Source organism: Bidens hawaiensis, unplaced genomic scaffold (assembly GCF_021521415.1).
Source record: "Bidens hawaiensis isolate Kalapana, Puna unplaced genomic scaffold, B.hawaiensis_p1.1 tig00002717_1, whole genome shotgun sequence".
Lineage (NCBI taxonomy): Eukaryota > Viridiplantae > Streptophyta > Magnoliopsida > Asterales > Asteraceae > Bidens > Bidens hawaiensis.
This window is the reverse complement of record NW_027491146.1, coordinates 1,108,028-1,128,086: the sequence shown is the minus strand read 5'-3', so window position 1 is coordinate 1,128,086 and position 20,059 is coordinate 1,108,028. Positions and strand designations below refer to the sequence as shown.

At 35.6% G+C, this 20,059-nt stretch overlaps 1 protein-coding gene across 1 annotated transcript; it reads left to right on the top strand.

Annotated features, from left to right (window-relative positions):
- Positions 1-14,796: 14,796 nt before the first annotated feature.
- On the top strand, positions 14,797-18,952 carry LOC143620817 (uncharacterized). The gene is made up of 2 exons (XM_077092417.1): positions 14,797-15,273; positions 18,154-18,952. The coding sequence occupies exons 1-2, from the start codon at positions 14,797-14,799 to the stop codon at positions 18,916-18,918; spliced, it is 1,242 nt and encodes a 413-aa protein (XP_076948532.1). The 3' UTR covers positions 18,919-18,952.
- Positions 18,953-20,059: the final 1,107 nt, after the last annotated feature.

Here is a 20,059-nt window from a genome sequence, read left to right as displayed (position 1 = left end):
TAACTGACTCCGTGAAACCAAGCTTTTCGGGGTTATACTTTGTGTTAAAACCAAGATATTAACTAAAATTAAAACTTTTATAGAATGCCTCCGCTATCTCGTCGCCATCTCAAGAAGAAAGAAGCCGCGCGCAGACGTTCGCTGCAACGTTCCCAGGAAATGGCCGCCGCAATAGCCCAAGCTTTGAGCCAAAACAATACCAACACCTCTGGTTACAACATTAAATCCTTCAACGCGGGTAACCCTCCAAAGTTCACAGGTCTTGAAGGAGCCACCGTGATGCTCCAGTGGCTTGAGAAAATAGAAAACACTTTCCTCCATACCCAATGCCCCTCAGACAGACGAACCCTATATGCTTCCAGTGTCCTGGAATCCAGAGCGCTTACATGGTGGAATGGAGTAGCTCATGCGCGTGGCGCAGAAGCTGCTTCCAGCATGCTCTGGGAGGAATTTAAGGAAATTCTGACGCGAGAATTCTGCCCTCCCAACGAAGTTAAGCGCCTGGAGGAAGAATTTTGGAACCTGAAGCAATACAGCGGTGAAGCGCGCGAGTACGCGACGCGCTTCCACGAGCTAAGCTTACTGGTCCCTCACCTTGTTACCCCTTCCCGCCGAGCCATAGAGAAATTCCTTGGGGGTCTTCCCATGGAAATTCAAGATTCTGTATGGGCCAGAAACCCAGTTACCCTCTCTGACGCCATCGAGCTGGCCGCTGTGCTCAGCGACAACCATGTCAGAGCAGGAACCCTGTTCCTGCGGGGAACAGAAAAGACCAAACTCACCAAAACTGCCCCTGAACCAACAGAAACCAAACCAGAACCCTCAAACCGTAACAACCTCAAGCGCAGGCGCAAGGCCTATGCGCTTACCAACCCGCCCATTGCCCAGCAACCCATTTACCAACCTCCAGTTTACGCGCCTAACCCTCTGACAGTCTACCCAACACCTCCTGTAGTCCATAACTATGCCTTAACCAATCCCGCACTCCCTGCCCCGCCACTTAAGAAACCTTACACAGGAAATCAACCCTTTTGCCCAACCTGTAGACTTCACCACCCAACCCAAACCCCGTGTCGACAATGTAACCGATGTGGCCGCGTTGGTCACTCTGCCGAATACTGTAGAGTCCCTCCCGTCAACCCAATTGCGCCAACACCACCAGTCTACCCGCAGAACCCACAACCAACCTACCAAAACCCACGACCCAGGTCGTGCTATAACTGCGGTGATCCCAGTCATTTCCGGAACGCGTGCCCGAGACTACAAGTTCAGATTACGCAAGCGAATCCGGTGAACCAGATTTCGAACCAAGTGACGCGTGGCCGAGCTTTTAACATAACCGCGCACCAAGCGCAAGCGAATAATGACGTAGTTAATGGTACATTTTTGCTTAACGGATTTTATGCTTCTGTACTTTTTGATACTGGCGCCGATCGAAGTTTTATCTCTCGCGCCTTCGAGCAGAAGCTTGCGCGACCGCGCGATAACTTAAAAGAAAATTTTTCAGTTGAATTGGCTAATGGTGAAATTATTTTAATAAACTCAGTGATTAAAGATTGCACGCTTAACCTTAACGAAAACGATTTTCTGATCGACCTCCTCCCCGTGCCTCTTGGGAGCTTTGATGTTATCATTGGTATGGACTGGCTCTCGAATAATCGCGCCGAAGTTATTTGCGCCAAGAAGATGATTCGCATACCTCGAGAAAATGGTGATCTTCTCATCTACGGCGAAAAACCCTCCAGTGGTCTTAAACTTATGTCTTGCGCCGAAGCCCAAAGACTCATGCGGAAGAAGTGTATTGCATTTCTAGCCCATGTGGTTAAACCTGCTGAAGAAAAGAAGCTTCGCGATATCCCTGTTGTGCGTGATTTCCCTGAAGTTTTTCCTGATGATCTTCCTGGTATCCCTCCCGCTCGTGAAGTCGAGTTCCGTATTGATCTTGTCCCTGGTGCTTCCCCCGTAGCTAAATCTCCTTATCGTCTTGCACCCGCTGAGATGCAAGAATTGGCAAGCCAACTTCAAGAGTTGACTGCTAAAGGATTCATTCGCCCTAGCTCTTCGCCCTGGGGTGCTCCGGTGTTGTTCGTTAAAAAGAAAGATGGATCGTTTCGCATGTGTATTGATTACCGCGAGTTGAACAAACTCACCATTAAAAACCGGTATCCCTTACCGCGTATTGACGACCTCTTTGATCAACTTCAAGGTGCCTCTTGTTTCTCGAAGATTGATCTCCGCTCTGGTTATCACCAGTTGCGCATCCGCGATGAAGATGTTCCGAAGACTGCTTTTCGAACTCGTTATGGCCATTTTGAATTCTTGGTCATGTCCTTCGGTTTAACCAACGCACCCGCCGTTTTCATGGATCTAATGAATCGGGTGTGTAGGCCTTTCTTGGATAAATTCGTGATCGTGTTTATCGATGATGTTCTGGTGTATTCTAAGACCAAGGCCGAGCATGAGCAACATCTCCGATTGGTATTGCAAAAGCTTAGAGCTGAGCAACTCTATGCTAAGCTTTCCAAGTGTGAATTCTGGTCTGATGAAGTACAGTTTCTTGGTCATGTTGTCAACAAGATGGGTATTCATGTCGACCCATCCAAAATTGAAGCAATCAAGAACTGGATTACGCCATCCTCTCCTTCTGAGATCCGTTCCTTTCTGGGCTTAGCTGGTTACTACCGGCGATTCATTTCGAACTTCTCGAAGATCGCTTTGCCTTTAACAGCTCTAACGCACAAAGGTAAACCGTATATTTGGGGCTCGAAGCAAGAAGAAGCCTTTCTAACGCTCAAGCGTTTGTTGTGTGAAGCTCCTGTTCTTGCGCTACCTGAGGGTAATGATGATTTTGTCGTGTACTGCGATGCCTCCAACCAAGGTCTCGGTTGTGTTCTTATGCAACGAGGCAAGGTTATCGCTTACGCATCAAGGCAACTTAAGGTTCATGAAAAGAATTATACAACTCACGATCTCGAACTTGGTGCAGTTGTTTTTGCCTTGAAGATCTGGAGACACTACCTTTATGGTACTAAGTGTATCCTTTACACTGACCATAAAAGCCTTCAGCATATCTTTGATCAAAAGGAACTTAACATGAGGCAACGCCGATGGAACGAACTCATCAGCGATTACGATTGTGAGATCCGGTATCATCCTGGTAAGGCTAATGTGGTAGCCGATGCGCTCAGCCGAAAACCCTGCCAGCTTAACTGTATCTTGCCGCGCACCCAGCTTCACTTCGCGCCGATTCAAAGCAACCTTGAATCGCGTATTCGTGACGCGCAGCGCGCATCCATCAGTAATGGTAACCTTCGCGCCGAGTTAGCGTGTGGCGCGGAAGCACATTTTGTGCCTAATCTGAGTGGAATTCTCTGCTATCTCAATCGCATCTGGATTCCCTTTGATGAGAATCTTCGCGCCGATATCCTGTGTGAAGCGCACAAATCTCGGTATTCTATTCATCCTGGCGCTGATAAGATGTACAAGGATTTGCGCATTACTTATTGGTGGCCCGGTATGAAGAAGGATATTGCTGTGTTCGTAGCTAGATGCCTGACTTGTTCTAAAGTAAAAGCTGAACACCAACGCCCATCTGGTTTGCTCGAACAACCAGAAATTCCTGCGTGGAAATGGGAATGTGTAGCGATGGACTTTATTACCAAGTTACCTTTGACAACAAGCAAACATGATAGCATTTGGGTAATAGTGGATCGATTGACTAAGTCTGCTCACTTTCTGCCCATTCGTGAAAACTACCGTGTTGAGCAACTCGCGCAGCTTTATGTCAAGGAAATTGTCTGCCGCCATGGTACTCCTTTGAGCATCATATCCGATCGCGATGGCCGTTTTATATCTCGCTTTTGGAAATCTCTCCAATCTGCGCTAGGAACTCGCTTGGACATGAGTACGGCATATCATCCTCAGACTGACGGTCAGTCTGAGCGAACTATTCAAACTCTTGAGGATATGCTCCGATCTTGTGTTCTTGATTTTGGAGGTAATTGGGATTCACACCTGCCTTTGATTGAGTTCTCTTATAATAACAGCTATCATTCCAGTATCGGTATGGCCCCATTTGAAGCACTTTACGGTCGTAAGTGCCGCTCCCCGATTTGTTGGAGCGAAGTGGGTGAAACTCAAATCACAGGACCCGAACTTGTTCAAGAGACAACCGATAAAATCGCCAAGATCCGTGATCATCTGCTGACTGCCAGAAGCCGACAGAAGAGTTACGCAGATCGTAGACGGAAGCCTCTCGAATTTCAAGTTGGTGATCTTGTTCTCCTCAAAGTGTCGCCCTGGAAAGGTGTTGTCTGCTTTGGGAAGAAGGGTAAGCTTGCTCCTCGTTATGTTGGTCCATTCAAGATTCTCGCGCGTGTGGGAAAAGTTGCCTACAGACTTGACCTGCCGCCCGCGCTCAGTAATGTGCATCCAACGTTCCATGTATCCAATCTCAAGAAGTGTTTAGCTGACGGGAACCTTCACATTCCTCTTGATGAAGTTCAAGTTGATGAAACTATGCATTTCGTTAAGAAGCCTGTTGAGATTATGGATCGCGAGGTTAAGCAAACCAAGCGCAGTCGTATCCCTATCGTGAAAGTTCGCTGGGAGTCCAAGCGCGGAGCCGAGTTAACATGGGAAAGGGAAGATCAAATGAAGATCAAGTACCCGCACCTGTTCTCTGCGCAACCTACTTCGAGATAAATTTCGGGACGAAATTTCTTAAAGTAGGGGAGACTGTGACATCTGCCCCGATCCGACCCGACCCAGGTACCCGTTTCTCCGATCCGATCTCTTTCTTTTATGATTTAATATTTATTTATACTTATATTTTACTTTTAATAATAATAATATATTTTCCTTCCCGCCTCTTTCTCTCTCTTTCTTTCCGCCGTCCCCTCCCTCTTCCTTCTTATCTCTTTCCGCCTTCTTTTCCCTCTTGTCGCCGTCCCGCCCTTAAGCCTTGTTTCCCTCCTTTTCTTCTAACTCTTTTGTTCCTTCCCTCCTAAGGTTGTCTGCGCAGACCCCTTACAAGGAATCCTGCGTGAAGACCACCTGTTTCAGCGATACGCGAGACGAACTCTTCTCGCAGCGCGCTAAGAATTGTAATTCTTCTCGCAGCGCGCTAAGAACGGTAGTTCTTCCCGCGACGCGCTAAGGATTTGTAGTTCTTCTCGCAGCGCGCTAAGGATCGTAGTTCATCCCTCGACGCGCGAAGAATTATAGTTCTTCCCGCGGCGCGCTAGGAATTCTAGTTCCTCCCGCGGCGCGCTAAGAAATGTGATTCTTCCCGCGGCTCGCTTAGAAATGTAGTTCTTTCCGCGACGCGTTAAGGTTGGTTCTGTCTGCCTTCGCGCTCGCGCTCTCTTAACCTTCTGTGTCTGCCTTCGCGCTCGAGCTTTCTCGCGCTAAACCCTTTGAGTTTTCTTTTGTTTAATCTAGCCGTTTGCTTTTGTGTTGTCTTATCTTTTGTGCTGTTGACCTAATCTGCTTTATGTCTGAAAAGTTACTTTCGGCGCAGCATGCGCACCAACCCCATTGGTTGGCAGAAAAAAGTGACTGACATAATCTTTTGAGATCTGCTTTTGCCATGCTTGACCAGTACCTTTTTCTGAACCGCCCATGCCTTTTTACTGTTCCCTGACAGCTTTATCTTGCCCCCTGCAGCTGCCATATCTTTTGATATCTTTTGTTTTGTCTTGTTCTGTTTGTCTTGGAATCTTTTCCCCTTTTTCTGGATTTATGTCTCCTAGGGTTTTCCTATAAATAATAATCTTATTTTTCTTAACACTACACACACAAACACTTAATCTCTCTTATTCTCTCCTGTTCTCCTTGCTCTCTGCCGCCTCCCTCTCTGCCTCCGTCTTCCTCCCTGTTCTGCCCTGCTTTTCCGGTAATATATATTATATATAATAATTTACTTATGCAAACTTATAATCAAGACTTAAAACAAATCATTAAAACAATAATCTTATTTATAGGTTAACTTGTGCTTGTTTAAAGTTGGTTCTTGCTTTATCTTACACCGCATCGTTTATCAAGTGAGTAATCTCGTACCTAATCCCTTTTTGCTTTTAATGTTTTGGGATGTTCATGTGTACATACAAACTTAGAGTCTTAAACTTGTTTATGAACTTTAGTCGCGCAGTATCCCATGTGTTGAGGACGTTTACTTGGCTGTTTATTTGTATGTGTGTATCATTAACCGCTTTGTTCGGCCTATTCCGAAGTTTTCATGGATCCATTAGATGAACACGGGAGACCTATCGTTTACGGTTTTCTTTGTTTACACTTGCACAGATGTTTTCTCGTTTTTGTGCTCAATTGGGAGCACGGATTGAACTATGAACTATGAGCTATGATCTATTTAGGCTTGATCACAATCTGATTGCACCCTTGTTAAACACCAGACATACACGTGTTGCGCGCAGATTTGTTGTTATCTATGTATTGTATTAAACTTGATTTCTCACCAACACGCAAGTGTTTGACGTTTATTTTAACACATGTTCAGGTTTGCAGTAGCTGTTTTGGAGCTTGTGGACACGTAGGAAGTTTTCATTATTTTGGACCTAGATTAAAATGTATCAAGACAAGTCTTTGCTGTTCGAATATTATGATTTATAATATATTGATTTATGATGTTTTATATTATCTTGTTTACTTTGCGCGTGCGCGAATAAACGTATTTATTAAATATTGACACCCAATAGTGTCACGAGTAATGAAACAATATGTGGCGCCCCGATGTATAATCCGCCTTTGGTCGGGGTGTTACAAAAACCGACCTGGAATTGGAGTTTTCACGGCTGAAACCTGGTTGGGCAGAAGATTTTCGCGCAAGGGGGGGGGGTTCTTGAGTCCGATCGGCGCTAGAGAGGGTTTTAGGGTTAGGTTAATTTGTTTTATGATATAATAAAAATAATTACATCCAAGTCCCTCCAAATTGATGTATAAGGCATTATGGAAGAAAAGTTAAATTCTTTAACGTACCGGGATAACGTAAATGCTTCCGAGAAATGTCGGTTAAGTCCCAAGAGTTATACATACTTTACACGCGCTAAATCATTAAACCAGAAGTTGACGGGTGTTACAAGCTAGTACAGTCATGCTTAAAGATCTAAGCTTGCTCGAGTTCCATACTTAGCCAATTTTTGAGGAGGTTGAGAATATTCCAATCTTCTTTGTAAAGTTTCTGACTCAACAACCTCATTTTCCTCCTGCAGTGAACCACACCTATTGGTCTAAGGATTTTATAAGTACCAACAAGCTAGACAAAACCACAAAGATGAGGATTTTAAACGATTCAATGATATAACTAGAGCTTATTATAAAAACGCCTAAAACTTAGTTTATTTAAAAAAGAAAACTCAAATTAGCTGTTTAAAAATATTTTTAAAATAGCCAATAACAAACCCAAAATAAATAAGATGTTCGATATTTATGATACATCATATAATTAAAATCTTTATCATTATATAAAGTTACTGATCAAACATGTTTCATGTATATGTGACTTGAGTTTCGCCGTGTTGGATAGTGTCAGGGGTTATGTTTAACGGGTCATGTTCTTAAAGTGTAATATATGTAATCAGGATGTTTAATGGGTCATGTTCTTTAAAGTGTAATATATGTAACTAGGATAGAGCTCGTGTAATACACGGCTAACAAAACAAAATGGAAGGTTGTGAATGTATACCAATTAAGAATAAGAGAAGGCTTACGTCAATTCATCGTAGTTGAGTTGATAAGCCTCAAACATTTTAAAAGCAAACATTTTAAAAGCAAGATAGTGAGTTCAATTCTCACCAACAACATATTTTTTTATTTTATCATTCATGAAAGGAAATTGTAAAAATAGAAACTTTACACTTTGCAGCCTATGGGGAGGATTTAAGTGATTGACATGTGGAAAATTGTGTTGCTTTAGTATATAGGTAGATTAGGGTGTCTAACAGGTCATGTTTGTGAGTTATTGGGTAAAATATGAAAATCTTCTTTGACACGCGAAATCGAGAACCCCGAATCTATCTACCTATTCTAATAAAGTAAAATAACTGTGGACACGTGTCAGCTTGTGGTTAAACCTCATAATTTTTTCCCTTCAAACTAATAACTATGTAATCAATCAATAATTATTCACTTTTTTTTACACTCAATTTATATATTATATCTATAATATTATTAAATTATTCACTTTCCTTTAAACTCTATTTTATTATATATACTATACATTTTTATATAAATAAATATTCTATATAAATTATAAGTATATGCTTTAAATCTATCCATTTATTTTTTCAGTTCATTCACTAAACTATATATATATGTTAAAATGTAATAATATATATCATTCACTTTCATATAGAATAAACTTTATCATAGTTAGTTTTTTGTTTTTTTATCAATTGTTGTTTCAGGTTTTTTTTGGGACTTAAATTTGATTGTTATGGGTCAAAAGTTGATAAATAGATTGTGTGATACAAATTAACTACTTTTGGCTCAAAATTTGTTACGGGTCAAAAATGGGTAATATGAGTATTTTTAAAAGTTTGAGAATGCAAGTAGATTTATCATCAAATTTGTTACAGGTTCAAAGTTTTGACTTGAAAATGTCAAAAAAATGAAAGTTAGAATTTTAAACGTGATTTAGGTTTCGAACTTATTTTCAATGACATTTTCGGAAATAAAGAAAAGATTCGGGATTTGGCTATTGATTATTTTTCTCACAACTATTAAAATTTAAAAATAGACAGCGAACACTTTCGACATGCTACCTCCAGGCCTATCAATGCTTCTAACATTTATCAATTTTGAAATATTTGTGTCAGTATTGACTTTTCCTTTAATGGTGGTTAAAATATAGTGTGTGAAACATGTCATACAAAATTATACTCATTTATCAAATGAAGCAAAACATTCACAAAATTGAACAGGTTAACGTGTTATTTTTATGTGTTGCCATTATCGAAAAGTCAAAAAGCCCCTTCAAAATTATAAAAATCATTTTCATGGTGTAGTTCAGAACTATTATTGTATGAAAAGTCTTTATTAAAATTGATTCATAATCAAAATTCTTCCAGTTATATATATATATATATATATATATATATATATATATATATATATATATGGGAGATTTCAAATGAAAACCCCTTTGAGTTTTAATCACCGAGTTATATATGGTTCTCAATATAGTTCTCAAAAAATCCCTCCCCTATATATATATATATGTGTGTGTGTATGTATGTATGAGACCGAGAATCAAATTTCTAATAGATGGACTCTCAGATATGTTTTTGCACTTGCGCTATTATTATTATTATTATTTATTAAGTTCATTTTTTTGAAAAAAATCATTTTCTGACATAAATGTAATTATTTTTTCATTTACAATATGCACTTATTTGCTCTATTTATAACTTTATTATTTGAATCATCTCGTGTGTTACACGGATTCTAAAACTAGTACAACTAATATATAATTGAGTTAAAAAAAATAAGTTCACGACTCATTATACTAAATTCTTTTTTTTCCCCTTGTTTATCAAGCGTATAAATACTCTAAACTTATAGTACACGTTTTACGTTTAACCTAACCATCATTTTTTCTTTTAACTTGTACGTGTAGGCATGGCATGGCCAATTGGATTAAACGACGACATAAATAGCATTTAACAAATGTATAGAAAAAACAAGTCAACTACAAAAAACAAGAATGAAATTAATTACAACTATTATTATTATTATTAGTAGTAGGTTTATGGATTTTAATAATCAATATTGAATGGTATGGTTGATAATAACTCCTATTTATTTTATCGTCACTGTTGGTCCTTAATTTCAAAAACTTGACCCCCAATGGCCCTTCGTTAAAAAAAAATTAACGGCGTTATACTTTTTTTCGAATTTCAAACTAATGTTTTAGGGTTTTTGATTGGAAGGAAGATACTGGTCGATTGATATAAAACTTAGTTTGAAACAGCGCCACAAAATGACAAAACAATGCTTCAATTCGGGTGTTTAAGCTTACAATTGACAAAAATCAAGCCGCTGGGATTACCGTTTCGAGCTAAGTTTTACATCAATTGACACATATCCTCCTAATGATTAAAAGCCCAAAAACATTAGTTTGAATTTCAGAAAAAAAATATATCGCCATTAAGTACTTTTTAACGGGTGACCATTCGGGCAACCTTTTGTCATTTGAGACCGCCACTGACAATAAAATGAATAAGAATTATTATCAGTCAATAACATTCAATATGGATTATTAAAATCCAATAAATCTAATTATTTATTTCTATGTTAATATGGTTTAGTGGGTGTTAAGCCACTCTCACATCACCATTCTTTGGCACCAAACACTTTTACATAAGAGTAATTTTGAATTGGGGATGCTAAAGTAGTGAATGTCCCTTTAGGCGCCACTGTAGTAACGGAGCAAGGCCTTCAAATGTTGAGATCAACTATAAATTCAGGCAATTAAAATATCTCATTTATATTTTTATTTATTTATTTTTTAAAATAATCATTTTTTGGTTAAACTGGTGTTTAAGAAATAAAATTAGTAAATGTTCGTCCACTTACATGAGAATAGCACCACGGTTCTTTTTTTGTTTTTTTTTGTTTTTAGTAAAGGCCCCACTACACATATGGTCTAAGAGTATTCTCAATCCGTTCCCTAAAAATATGCGAGGAGAATTTGTAAATTATATGGTATGATTATGAGTGGTTGTGAGTAGAGGAGAGAGAAAATGTTATAGGGGAAAGTTAAATTTGGGGATTCACTGTTCATACCGTATAATTTTTTAATATTTTTTAAAAGTGGTTGTGAGTGAATGAAAGAGAAAAAAGATAATAATAAAGGTATAAAAAACATTATTTAATTAAACAGGAGAGAGAAAAAACAGTGATTTTTAGTGTAATTATCTATCTATAGCATATACAAACGAAAACCTTAAAATCCTACGTGTCGCAATGTGGTCGCTTCCCCTTTTATGAAAGCCACCAGATTGCTTGAATTTTAAATAGAGTCCTCTCATTGATTTAACCTAAATTCATGGGTATGAGTCTTAGCAAAACCAAATAGCTTTTAAACGGGTTATAACATCTCATCAAATTAAAAATTAATCTTACAAATTATTTGATATGAAAATCCTATAAAATAGGGATATACTAAAAATTAATATCCTATTTTATTTAAAAAAAGATATTATTTATAATTAAGAAACAATTTTATAATAAAGAAAATAAATGGGTAATGAGTATCACCAAACCCATATAGCTTTTAAACCGGATTATAACATATCATTTATTTGTGAAACCATTTCATCATCAAACCTCAAGTATATTAATTATTAACTTTCTTACAACAAATAAAATTAAAATCAAAACATACATGTATAAATATTAAAAACGAATAATATAAAACAACCTCCGTAATACAGAGGATAAAATCTAGTATGATATATATGAATATAGGGTAGGGAATGGACTGCGAATGCTCTAACAAGGTGAAACGTCTTTTCTTTTTTATAAGTTGTTGACGACATTTTGAGGTAACGCACATTGGAAAAGAGCATGCCAAGAGTGGTGGAATTAAAACTTTTCCATTTATTATGAATTCCGTTACCAAGACAAGTGGTGCGACTATAACCAATAAAGGGTGCAATACTTCACTTAGAACTGATAAATACTTCAACAACATTGTAACGCATTTGTTTGGTTTGGAACTTGGATTTGTATGTAAGTCTGTTTGAAATTATTTTTATTTTTCCTTTAATTTGTATTAAAACATTTACATGGTTAATGGTTATAATGCATATTGATAACCGCATATTCCAAGTTTAGTTTAAGCAGACAAATTCAAGTTCTTAATCGCGCATAAGTGTTAAAATGGAACTGTCGGGATCTCAAACCGCCCAACCATTTGAACAATTTAGTCTATGTCAACGGTGTTCAAATCTCCCTAGTATGGGAGAATACTGGATGTGCCAAGAAAAGGAAAGCATATGAAACATTCAAAGTTTCAAACAAAAAAAGTCCAATTCTTTGTGCATAATAGTAGTAGAAAATTCTCTTTAGATTGGCTAGGTGGGATGACCGTGTCTTTCATGCAACAATTTTGAATTGGTACTTTCTTGCTAGATATTAGTCAAATTCATCATTGTTAAAATATTCAAATAAACGCATGTCTAAATACCATCTCAATTTTAACTTTGTCACACCAATAAGTATTTATTTTATTTATAAATTCCACACCAAGTCATAAATTTTATGTAGAAACGAATTTTTTTTGTTAGAAGCCAAAAGTGATTTCCTAGGAGATCCACTATGTTAAGCTTCTTTTGTTTTTGTAGATCCAAAATTAAATTTTTAAATATTGAATTGGAATAACCCACTTAAGTCGCAACAAACGTTTCTTACCCATCTCACTACAATAGAAAAGAGTATTTACTATTAAGGAAATCTGTCACACGTAACCCTTTTTGACGGGTTATAACCAACAAATATGTTTTGGTTCTTTGCAATATCGAACCAATACACTCAAATTTGTTTCAGTGTGTGAATTTTAGGAAGTTGTAATACACGTCCGTCTAAGAGAATTCCTAAGAATTAAAGGGCCCAGGACGAGCAAAAAAGTAAGCCCCTAAATCACAACCGACCTAGCTCGACTTCAATTTGTCTAAAAATCGAGTTATCTTGCCTCGAATTGTAAACATCTACATTGTCTTAAAATGATTTTCCAACTGCATCAACTAAACTTTCGTCTAATAATAAATGTTAGTATAAACTAAATATTTTATTTAATTAAAGTATATATAAATTCTTTTAAAATTTGTAGCCCCTCGAGAGACTGGATCTTGGTCGGTCGCCTACCTCACTCCTCTTTTGGGTTAGCCTTTCCATCAGGACACGAAATGTGTCTTTGAAAGAGAGGTATATCGACCGTTTTGAATTTACACTCTAATTACAAATAATATTATGCAATGCTTGTATAAATAACCATGCAACATATGCATTTACAGTTATATGCAAAAAGCAAAACATTGCAACGTAATATTTAATTTTACATCTATGCATAATAGCACACAATTATGTATTAATTACACAATATATTACCTAATTAAGCACACACATCACATAATTAGTATTTTACATACTTATTTTTCATCATATCATGCAATAAATAAGGGTTTTTTCTTTAAAGTGTTTAAAAAAAAAGTTTTGTAACGTTACTATACTAAAATTAAATTTTATTTGACCGACAAACATAACATTCTCTATTCTAGCTACTCCTAAAATCACAACACTTACGTCATCAGAAGTATAATTTTGAACCCACATCCACTAATTTGTTAAGGAACACACCACTTTGTCTACTGAAATTAAATAAAATATTTTTTTTGGGATATAATATAACGTTTCATTTTCTTTTCTTATAAACTTACATTTTATAAAACTTGTTTGAGCTAATATATATTTTGAAAACAAGTTTAAATCAAATAATTCATCATAAGAAAGTCAGATTCACTTTTTTCATACACAAATAGTATACATCCAAAGAACATGTACGTCGTATATGTTAACGGCGTATAGTATATACGCCGCGTATGTTGTGTATATATATAGTGCTCTTTGTTTCTTGTTTTGAGTTAATTTTCATTCTAAAATTGTAAAATTTTGTTCCTGCTTTATTTTTTCTTTCTTTTATGTGTTATCGTTTTCTATGATAACAAATAATCCTAAACTAAATATTTAGCCATACACTTATGGAGTGGTGATTCATTAACAAAGATAAAATCTTTAAATACCTCTGTTTAAAAAGATGAGATATTGGTTTCAATTCTACTTACAACAAGGATTAAAAAGAAATTCATCTTATTTTTTTTTTCCTTAGGCTTAAACATGTGGCATCTCTTCAAAAATATACGTGCCTCTGCCAAATGAGTTACGCTAATAATCCTAAACACTTTAATTTTTACCATTATCACCACTGATATAGTGAGGGTTATGGTTCATGTAACTGCCTATACAATCTATAGTATTAAAAAAAAGCTCTTTAATTTAATGTAAATGCATATACAATAATTTTTTAAAGAGCCCAACTTTATAAAATAGTAACCAAGTTTCAAGTTTGTTTCAATTAATTCACTCATATTTTATTCTGTCTTAATTAGGTCACTCAACTTTCAATTTTATCTCAATTAAGTCACTCAACTTTCAGTGTGTCTCGATTAAGTCACTCAACTTTCAATTTTATCTCAATTAGATCACTCAACTTTCAATAAATGTTCAAATACTATCTTTTTTACATTCATATTATATGTTTATAAATAACTTAAAAGTCATTAAAACCAACACTTTTTTATTTTTATCAGTAAATGCATCACTTACGACAATACAGTAGTTGCCCTTCTCGTTTTACAACACAAATTGAAATTTAAGTGACCTAATTGAAACAAACTAAAAGTTGAGTGACCTGATTAAAACAAACTTAAAACTTGGTTAATATTTTATAGTTTTTTCCCCTTTTTAAAACTATATCTAGTCAAAGCAAAGCAAGCCTTTATATATATATATATAAAACATTATTTAATATTCAAAACCAAAAAAAAGGGGGTTATAAATACAAATTTTGCATTACGCTTCTTCACCTTCCCGACCTACACACCCCCACACGCCAACTTCATGTCCTCCTCCATTTCATTTCTCATTCTTTTCTTCCCCAAATTCCAATTCCAATTCCAATTCCAATTCCTTAATTAATTAATTAATTAATCAACCTTCATGTTTTCCCACCTCACCAAACGCTTCCCAGACCTCAAATGCCGGTCTCCGATTCTCCTCATTCTCGCTACCTTTTCGCTACTCGTATTCTCATTCTCATTCGACTCCACCCGAAACAATCCCTTTCACTACTTACACAACCTCAACTCACTCTTTTACAACCCAAATAATAATAATAATAATAATAAAATAATCTCAGTGACGGAGTTGAGACAGTCGAGGATTGCCGTGTGTTTGGTAGGCGGAGCACGGCGGTTTGAGCTAACCGGACCATCGATCGTGAAGAATATTTTGAACCAGTATTCGAATGCTGACTTGTTTTTGAACAGTCCGTTGGATTCGAACTCGTATAAGTTTTCGTTGCTGAAAACGGCACCCAGGATTGCCGCGGTCAGGGTTTTTAAGGCGGTGGATATGCCGGAGAGTGACGTGACGGGGAGGGTTTTGACGTCGAGTAACTCACCCAATGGGATTCAGGTAATTTGTTATGTTATGTTATGTTATATTTTTCTGTTATTAGTTGTTTATGGCTTTTGTGTTTTTTTTTAAAAGTGAATTGATGAAGCTTTTTAATTACTTTTTTTCTTTTTATCCCATTTTTCTCGTGTCTTGTTTATGTCTAGTTAAATAGATGTATAAGGACATAACATATGACTAATTTTGGATAAATAATTAATCGTGTAAGAATTTATGGATATTAAATCACTAGGTTTGTAACTATAAGAAGATTACTTATTTAAAACGTTTTAGATATTGGATGGCTTTACAAATAATTTGGCTTTATAAATTATGAAACTATTTATTTTTGTCGGTGAGGATTTGAATATCAAACAATTGAGAACTTTAAATACTTTGACGTATGCGGTTAAATAACCATTTGTATATATAATGGTTCAACCAATATTAATTATTATGTACTTAAAGTTAATTTTTCAAAATGTATAAAGTATAGTTAAATAAAAAAAAAGTTGGTAAAAGGATCAACAAGAAAATGTTGTAAAAAAAAATGAAAATAAAGAAAAGGTTGTTGGTTGAGAAAGATAGTGTTGGTTAACTATGGGTGCCAACCATTAGAATAACTTAACAATCATGAATATAAATGTGAAAATTAGAAAAATGTCACATTCATATATTGGTAAGTTGTTGTTATCATTTGGGTGAAATCGATCCACAACTCCTGAAGCAGAAATAAATGACACTTTGTGGGGATGCATTTGTTTTTCATTTTAATCATTACAAAATATAATAATTATACAATTATTAAGAATTTTAATATTATAAAAAAATTTAGTTTCACACAAATTCTATTCTTATTATTTAATGTCAGGGGAAGGTTCATGTACATTTTAATCTTAATATGAGAACGCAGAAAATAATACAATTTATAAAAAAATGAAAACGTAAGAAACAATACCAACTAAAATACCAATATACATAAACAATGATTTATAATAACAAAGAAAAAAACCTAAAAATTACAACAAAAGAAATCAAAATCAAGAATAAAATAATAAAAGCAAATACCAACAAATGCTTATAACAGCAAAAGAAAAAATCTAATAATAACAACAAAACATAAATCAACAAATACTTATAACGTCTCATAATCGAAAATTAGGAAATACAAACAAAAAATAACAGCAAACACCTATAAAAATAAACCTAATAATAACAACAAATTGTTTCTCAATATTTTCATAATAAGAAAAAAAAAATGTATTTGATCTTGTTTGTTTAATGTCAAATTGTTATTATCAATACACTTAACTTATCCAGAAACAAAATAAAGTAGTTTAGAGAAATCCAGATGAATGATTTTTATTTGATTCATCTTTTAGTCTAAAAAAGAAAAACAGTAATAAAAAATTACAACACGTAAGTGGCGTTTGTTTTCTATCAAACACATAAAATCATTTTTCGACCAGTAGACATCAAACCGAATGATTCTCAAAGTTAATGTATTCCTTTTGATGTGCAATTCGAATGTTTTTGGTCGTACTTGTTGTTCTTATACCAAAATTGTTAGAATATATCCCTTGAACTACTTTTTCTATTTGAAGACAAGATTTTTTCGTGTTTTATTCCTTATATCACTGGCATAATTAAGGTATAACAGTAAATCCACTTATAGTATCTCAAATAGTCAAATATATTAATTGTCTATAATGTTACCATTAATTCATTATCATGTTGAAGCACGGTCAGTTTCAAAACATATCACTGTTTTTGTAAACAAATCTTTGCAATTTATTAATGGCAGACTTAAAGCATTTTCTTTATTTGATTCATTTTCAAAATACTTACTTATATAAATCAAAATTAATATGAATCGTATGTTACACGTTAAAAACAAAAACAAGCATAACTTTTTTTTTTGGATACATTTGTGCTTATTGCATTGACTGCCTTTTATATAAAACCAATATAAATATTTTTGTGTAATATATACATACTATAAAACCCAAAAAAACATTGCCGAAAATCAATTAACCTTTCTTAGAAAGTCGGCTAACATACTTGACACAAAATCCAACCAGGATTTCTTGAAAAGCACTACAAAAGAAATGTTCTTAGTCAAGGGTAGAATAGTCAATTGACAACACCAACTTATGCTTCTTTACCAACTTTTGTTTGTTTACCGTAGACTTCAATAAAAAAAAACAAAAAACAAAAAGATTTTTAAATGTAAATTTAATTACAAAGAATAATACCAGTAAATCTTATCTTACTATACATTACTTATACTATACTAATAACAGAAAATGTTAAAGTTTGTGTGTCAAGCCATTAATTTTTAATCTTTCATTTCATTCATTTTTGCTATCCATGGATAATGAGTCATAATCATTTTGTTAAGCGGGTTATAACACAGTGTCATTTTCATACCTGAAGTTTAACCAACTACGCAAATTTAGCACATTTTTTAAATTTCTTGGAAATCAACACATGACGTTTTCAAAACTATGCTATTTTAGTAATATTTGTTAACCCGTTTGTTAAGTCTACATTAAATTAATTAATAAGTATTTTAAGAATCACAATTGAAATAACGAACCTTATTTATTATTATCATTTAATAAATCCTGTGTAATACACGAGTTTAAAAGTTAGTGGATAATAAATTAGCATTTCACTTGATATTAGGGCTTCATACGGCTGGTTGTGTCAGTTGAAAGCGGCATTTTGTCGTTGTGTCACTCTGTATGAAATACCAAAACAATACTCTGTTTGTTGGCTGTTAAAAAAAATTAACATTTAACTTGATATATATATTTTTTATTTTTTTGTTTATAAATTTTTTTTAATAACTAATATTACTCTACCCTTACTAACTCCTTTATGTTTGTTTTTATTTAGGGGTTATTGCAGTACTTCAATCTAGTAGAAGGTTGTTTAACCATGATCAAATCATACCAACAACAAAACAACTTCACCTACAACTGGATAGTCCGAACCCGAGTCGACGGATACTGGTCAGACCCGCTCCAACCTGACCTCTTCATCCCGGGTCACTACATTGTCCCATCCGGATCCTCCTACGGCGGTCTCAACGACCGCTTCGGCGTCGGAGACTTCAAAACCTCCGACGCCGCACTCTCCCGCCTCTCTATGATCCCGGAACTCGACTCAGCCGGGTTTCGGGATCTCAACTCTGAGTCGGGTTTTCAAGCCCAACTCAAAATACGTAACGTGCGTTACGACACAAAACGTATCCCGTTTTGTGTCGTGTCTGACCGCACATACGAGTTCCCACCGGGACGGTTTGGTGTCCCGGTGGCGGATATTTCTAGTAAAGGGCCGATGAGTGGGGTGAAATGCCGACCGTGTAGGTCGATGTTTTCGGGTAAATGGGCGGCTGCGGTTGTGAACGGGTTGGACCGGGGGTGGAGTTGGACGGAAAACGTTAACGGGACGTTAAGGCTTTGTGATGGACGTGGTGCATGGGAACATGGGTGGGAAGATGTGTTTGATAAGGTTGTTGGGAAGACGTTAGCCGCGGCGAGGAAGAGGGTGTCTAGGTTGTCGTTTGACGATTGCGTTAAGGATTTTGAGTTTATGAAACGGCGGTCGGCGGTGTGGGATGTGCCGCCGGCGGCGGAGGTTTGTGAGCCGGTTAGATAGGTAGAGGATAGTTGGTAAATGTTAATATTTTTACAGGAAGAATAGATTAGAGGGGTATACCGATGTTTTGATACTTTGATTGGTGAAAGGAATTATTGAATTGAATAAATGAATGCCTAATTTCGTCCCTTTTGTGTTAGTGTTCTAAACAAACATAACATTCAACGAATAGTTTGTAAACCGTTCGGCAGGATGATAATCACCCTGCAGACGAATCAAGTTTCTTATCTAATAATAATCGTTCTCATGTGAGTAATTGTTAATGTACGTACAATGTTTTTATTCTTTTCTGTTTTTGGGGTTTGAAATTATCACAGCAAAAGGTGTCACACTCCGACCAAAAGCGGCGAAACATGCCGGGGCGCGACGCGATTGTTTCAAAGCACATGACACACTATTAACGTGTCAATTTTTAAACAACAAATTTATTTAATTTAATATCAAATACAACACAACATGTTCATTACAAATAAACAAAGTACAAGAAAATAAATAGTTCATTTCATTAATAATCTAGTGGTCCAAAATAACTAATATCTTCAAATCTTCAATCAACCAATAATCAAACCTATAACGTTGCATAAAATATATTTTGTCAACACGAATGTTGGTGAGCAATTCCATGATTTTTGTGTATATATAATATGAGGCAAAATCCACAACTCTTATGCGAAACCATAAATAATAACAACAATTACGGTATATAAATTATAAATAAATGAGGCTATTTTCTAATAAGTAAAAATACCAAATTACAAGGAGTAGCGTATGATCATACTTGTTGAGGATGAGGAGGAGGCCAACCAACAAAAGCAATAAACATTTAATAATTAATCATATGAGGAATATAACATACAATCGAGCCATTATACTAAGTAACACATAACTAGAGTTTGCGGTTTGACATTATACTAAGTAACACATAACTAGAGTTTGCGGTTTGAGAATTCGAGCCTTAAATCATTTTTGTTTAAGTAAGTATGCAAGACTGCAAGTTACCCCCAAAGCATGAAAGCGAAAACGGAGATGAAATTACTCACTTGGAAAATAGTGCTGTCGATGAAGAAAACTTAGAATAATAATAATAATCTTCAAGAAAGTGAGTTGACGGTTTAACGTGCGTGTCCTAGATTGAAAGATC